The sequence below is a fragment of the Sardina pilchardus genome, chromosome 10 (genome assembly GCF_963854185.1).
Source record: "Sardina pilchardus chromosome 10, fSarPil1.1, whole genome shotgun sequence".
NCBI lineage: Eukaryota > Metazoa > Chordata > Actinopteri > Clupeiformes > Clupeidae > Sardina > Sardina pilchardus.
This window is the reverse complement of record NC_085003.1, coordinates 32,569,002-32,573,285: the sequence shown is the minus strand read 5'-3', so window position 1 is coordinate 32,573,285 and position 4,284 is coordinate 32,569,002. Positions and strand designations below refer to the sequence as shown.

The 4,284-nt window shown below is 48.9% G+C and overlaps 1 protein-coding gene across 1 annotated transcript; it reads right to left on the bottom strand.

Annotated features, from left to right (window-relative positions):
- Positions 1–1,641: 1,641 nt before the first annotated feature.
- Positions 1,642–4,058, bottom strand: slc10a3 (solute carrier family 10 member 3). The gene has a single exon (XM_062547848.1). It carries the CDS (start codon positions 3,640–3,642, stop codon positions 2,227–2,229), a length of 1,416 nt encoding a protein of 471 aa, XP_062403832.1. The 5' UTR covers positions 3,643–4,058; the 3' UTR covers positions 1,642–2,226.
- Between the last annotated feature and the right edge of the window lie 226 nt (positions 4,059–4,284).

Here is a 4,284-nt window from a genome sequence, read left to right as displayed (position 1 = left end):
CGTAGAGTTGCATTATGAAAGTCTAAATAAGCTTTAGTTGATACAAAGGCTAAAATAGAACTTGAGAAATTAGTCAGATAATATGCTGACAATTGTGTGTTGGCGCATATTTTTCATATTGCGAGTAGAATACAATGGTGATCAGTGTGAGACAGAAGTTCAATGGGTGATGTGCAAAATGTGTATTTACCATAGACTGTAAAAAAGGTATTTACACATGTAAAGGTAACTGAGAGGAGAGCTGATGTCAACAGCCATGAGAAATCAGGTCAAGTTACCGTGGCAGCCGGGAGAGAAGTCAGATACTTTCCCCCTTCACCAGCATTGGAGGTTACTACAGGTCGTTCCCTTGATACAGATGTAATCAAAAATGAAACTGAAATGTATTTTTTAGAATACAACAGGCATTTGGTATACCAGAGTGTTTCTTAAATCAGGAATCCTGTCTTTTTAAACTGGTGAGCTGGTGAGAGAGGAAACCAACAGCACCTCTGACTCCCCCTATCAAGTGTCGTACTGAGTTTCAGCTCGTGTAAACATACATCAGCCATCAAAATATCAGAGTAACTCGTGATGAAAAATAATCCAGCCACATAGGAGTCTTTAGAGACGATACAAGAGCATCCATATAGGGATACAAAGCAACAGTGGTATACTGTGCTTGCTGTAAGTGTGTTAGCTTGTTTGGTCACATAAAAAAACAACTTTGATCATACTTTTGCGATAAAGAGTAGAGGCCTGACTAAAAGATCATTACATACTTAATGGGCCTGTTTCCTACAGAGTCACTCAAAGACTTAAGTGTTGACAAAGCCTCTTTAAACCAAATAATTAAGCGCAGCCTGTAAACCCTGTGCTACATTCCAGTGGGTCCAGCCAGGCCCCTTATGGCAACGCACTTTGAGCCAACAAAGCTACAACTACAAATGCACAGCAGATGTGATCAGTAAACAGCTGTGTATGTGGAGGAGAGGGGGGTAGCGGGGAACAGGACTCATCCACCAAAAAAATCAGCACCATTCTGCTAAATCGAAAGCATTCTTCAGTGCTGCGCTGTCTAAACTGACATGTAGACCACAGAATTTCCCCCACTCGCTTTATGACTCAGTTAAACATACACCCCTGCCTGCCCAATCCTGTCATGACAAGTTCTGTGTCAGTCTCACCCGCACCTCAACCCCCCCTCCCCCCTCACAATCACACCCACACACACTCGTCCCGGTCACATGCAGCAGCCTCTTCCTCTACTGGACTTTGACCTCTGTGTTTCTGCCTTTTTTCTTAGTCATAAACAACAACCACAGGCTGAGTAGGTTAGCCATTTCCTCATAAAGACTGTTTTGAAAGAAATAAGTGTGGGGCCATGCTAAGCAACAGCCCCTCTCTAGCCTGGCAGGAAACGCAGATAAAGAGCTTAAAATTCACACTGACTCAACGACACCACATGTGCACACAATGATGCAAATATACTTATGGAAAGCAGCACAGAGCAGGACACACATTCAACACAAAACAGGTTCCTTTGAATAACAAAATGAAACCAAATGCACTTCCAAAAAACACCCTCAGTATAAAACCAAAGTCCTCTTTGACTTATGAGAGCTTAGTTTCTAGATACACCACTGAAAAAAACTTAATTAATGTGCTTTTGGCAAAATGCTTTTATTTATACTTCCTCTTTTGCATTATTCAAGTACATGGATTCTCAGATACCCTCCTTTGAATCCAGAGGAACAATCAGCAGGAACACCTTTTTTGACACCATATAGAACCTTACACTGCTTACAATTTCCACCTCAAGAAAACACAGTCGCAGTCTCATTCCGACAACACAGACCATTTGTAAACATGATACATGGCAATCATTTCAATTACAAAAACAACCAAACCAAAAAATCTCATAGAAAAATATCAATCTTTTCATAAGTATCTCTCTCTGTGTTATTTACATGATTTTTTCATTTTTACTTTTATAGGAAAAGTATAAGAAAAAAATTTAACCGAAACAGGGGCCAGGGTCGGAAAAAAAGGCCTTTGGTTTCAAGACAAAAACAAAAGAGATCACAGTCAATTTACAGGTACGGTTCCCTGTGAGCAGTGTGGCTTCACTGTACGTACATTTCTTGCTCAGACCTGTTGTAGAATGTTTCCCATGGCAGCTCTCCAGACCGGTAGAATCCTCCGGGTGTGTCCAAGGGACGCCGAGAGTGTTTTGGGTGGCTACAATCAGGCGTCGGTCTGGGCCAGGCTGGCAGGGGCTGAGCAGAGGCGCCGGTAGGCCATGTGCGCCAGGACAGTGAGCAGCATCTCCGAGGTGCTGCTGAGGGCCACGATGAAGGGCGCCTGGGAGGCGTAATCGGCCTCGGCCCTGCGGAAGGACAGCTGCATGACCGCCAGGGCCAGCAGGCTGTTCTGCACGCCCACCTCGATGCCCACCGTCTTCCTCTGAGCCAGCGGCAGCCCGGCGCCCCGTGCCATGCACAGCCCGAGTGCCAGGCCGAAGAGTGGCACCGTCACGCCCGCCGCCACGATCTGCGGCCGCACGTGCGCCAGGATGGAGGCGCCCATCTGGTAGGCCATGAAGATGCCACCCACGATGAGGACGAAGCTGAAGGGCCGGATGAGGGTGAGCAGAACGCGGGTGAGGGCCGGCAGACGCAGCTTCACCAGCATGCCCAGGGAGATGGGGATGGCAATGAACAGGAGTGTGCCCAGGATCTTGACGAAGGGTACATGCAGGGCGGCATGGACACCCAGCAGGTGCCCGTACAGCGCTGATGACAGAGGCATGGCTGCTGCTGCCACCACCGTGGACACCAGCGTCATTGAAATGGCGAGGGTCACATCTCCGCCCAGCAGCAAGCTGTAAAGGTAGCCTCCACCGCCGCCTGGAGCTGAGCAGGTGATGACCAGACCCAAGGCCAGTGGCTTGGGCAGGGACACCAGCCTGGACAAACTGTACGCATAGAGAGGCATGACCAAGAATTGGCCCACTACACCAAGCAGCAGTGGCACAGGCCTCTTCAGCAGGCCTCGTAACACCTCAACCTCCACTTTGCACCCAAAAGCACACTTGTTGATGAATATAAGCGGCAGCAGGGCGAAAAGCACAGGATTCTCTGAGAAATGGGACAACCCACCCGACTGTATGAGCCGGGTGGCGGGGTCGTCGTCTCCAGGCGCCACTCTGATAGAATAGTCCGACCGCTCTTCGATGAGAACAGGATTTGAGTTCTGGTCCAGGTCTATTAGCTGGATGAGCAGCGGAGCCCGGCCTGCTAGACCTGAGCGAATGCTGATAATGTAACTCCTCACAGGTCCCGTGTGTCCGCTATCAGTAACGTTCAAAATGGAAAGCACATCTGGGTCCAAAGAGCGCACTTGGACTGTTTGCTTCCAGCTTTCTCGGCCCTTCCTACTCGCCGCACTCCCGTACTTACTTGATAGAACAATCACGCCTTTCGTATTCTCGGGGAACTCGAATTCTTGAGATGTCCCATCTCCAATATTCAGATACCTTCTGTTGCTGTCGGCCGTCACGTTCTCGTCGATGTTGCTGTTTGCCGTGGACCTGTCTGCCGTTGTATGGTCCGCTCTCCCCGTTACGAAGAAGAGACAACAGAATGCTAATAGCGTCCTCATCGTTTTGACGGACAGGGGGCAGAGGGGCGCTACACAACGCGTCCCCTGTCTGCCGTGTCCCTGGTCCGTCTAGAGCCGTCTTTCGTTCACCGTACCCCGAAAAAACTTATCCAGTCCGGGAATACAATCAGTACGTCGGCAGCCGCGCCCGGTAAATTCCGTCTGGTACCCATTTGGCTGTGCTCGCTTTCTCTCGCTCTACCGGAACTTAGACATTACCCCGCCCCGTGCAGCTCAAATGGCTCAATTCCCCACGGATATGAAATGTCATATTTGTGTCGAATTGACCTAGCTCACATTTCTCCTTACGTGAAACAGAAAAAAATGTCTACCGTCCAAAAGTCGACGTTGTGCGTGCGTGCTCCTTTTTGTCTGTTTGATTGCAGCTGTCATTACCCCTGCCTACCCAGCTTCTATCTTTTCCCATTCACTTGCTGAGCCTCGGCTAATCCAATCAGAGCAGCCCAAACCGTTAACTCTCTGGGTGCCTTCCTGAAGAAACGCCAACGTCATATGAGAGAAATCACATACAGGGGGTGTTCTCCCCCGGATCCCCTGGATAGCCTACATTGTGTTGTGTGGGGGATGTAGGCTATGCAATTATGCACACAAAAGCGGCTCTAACTGTAGATGGGCTGAAGA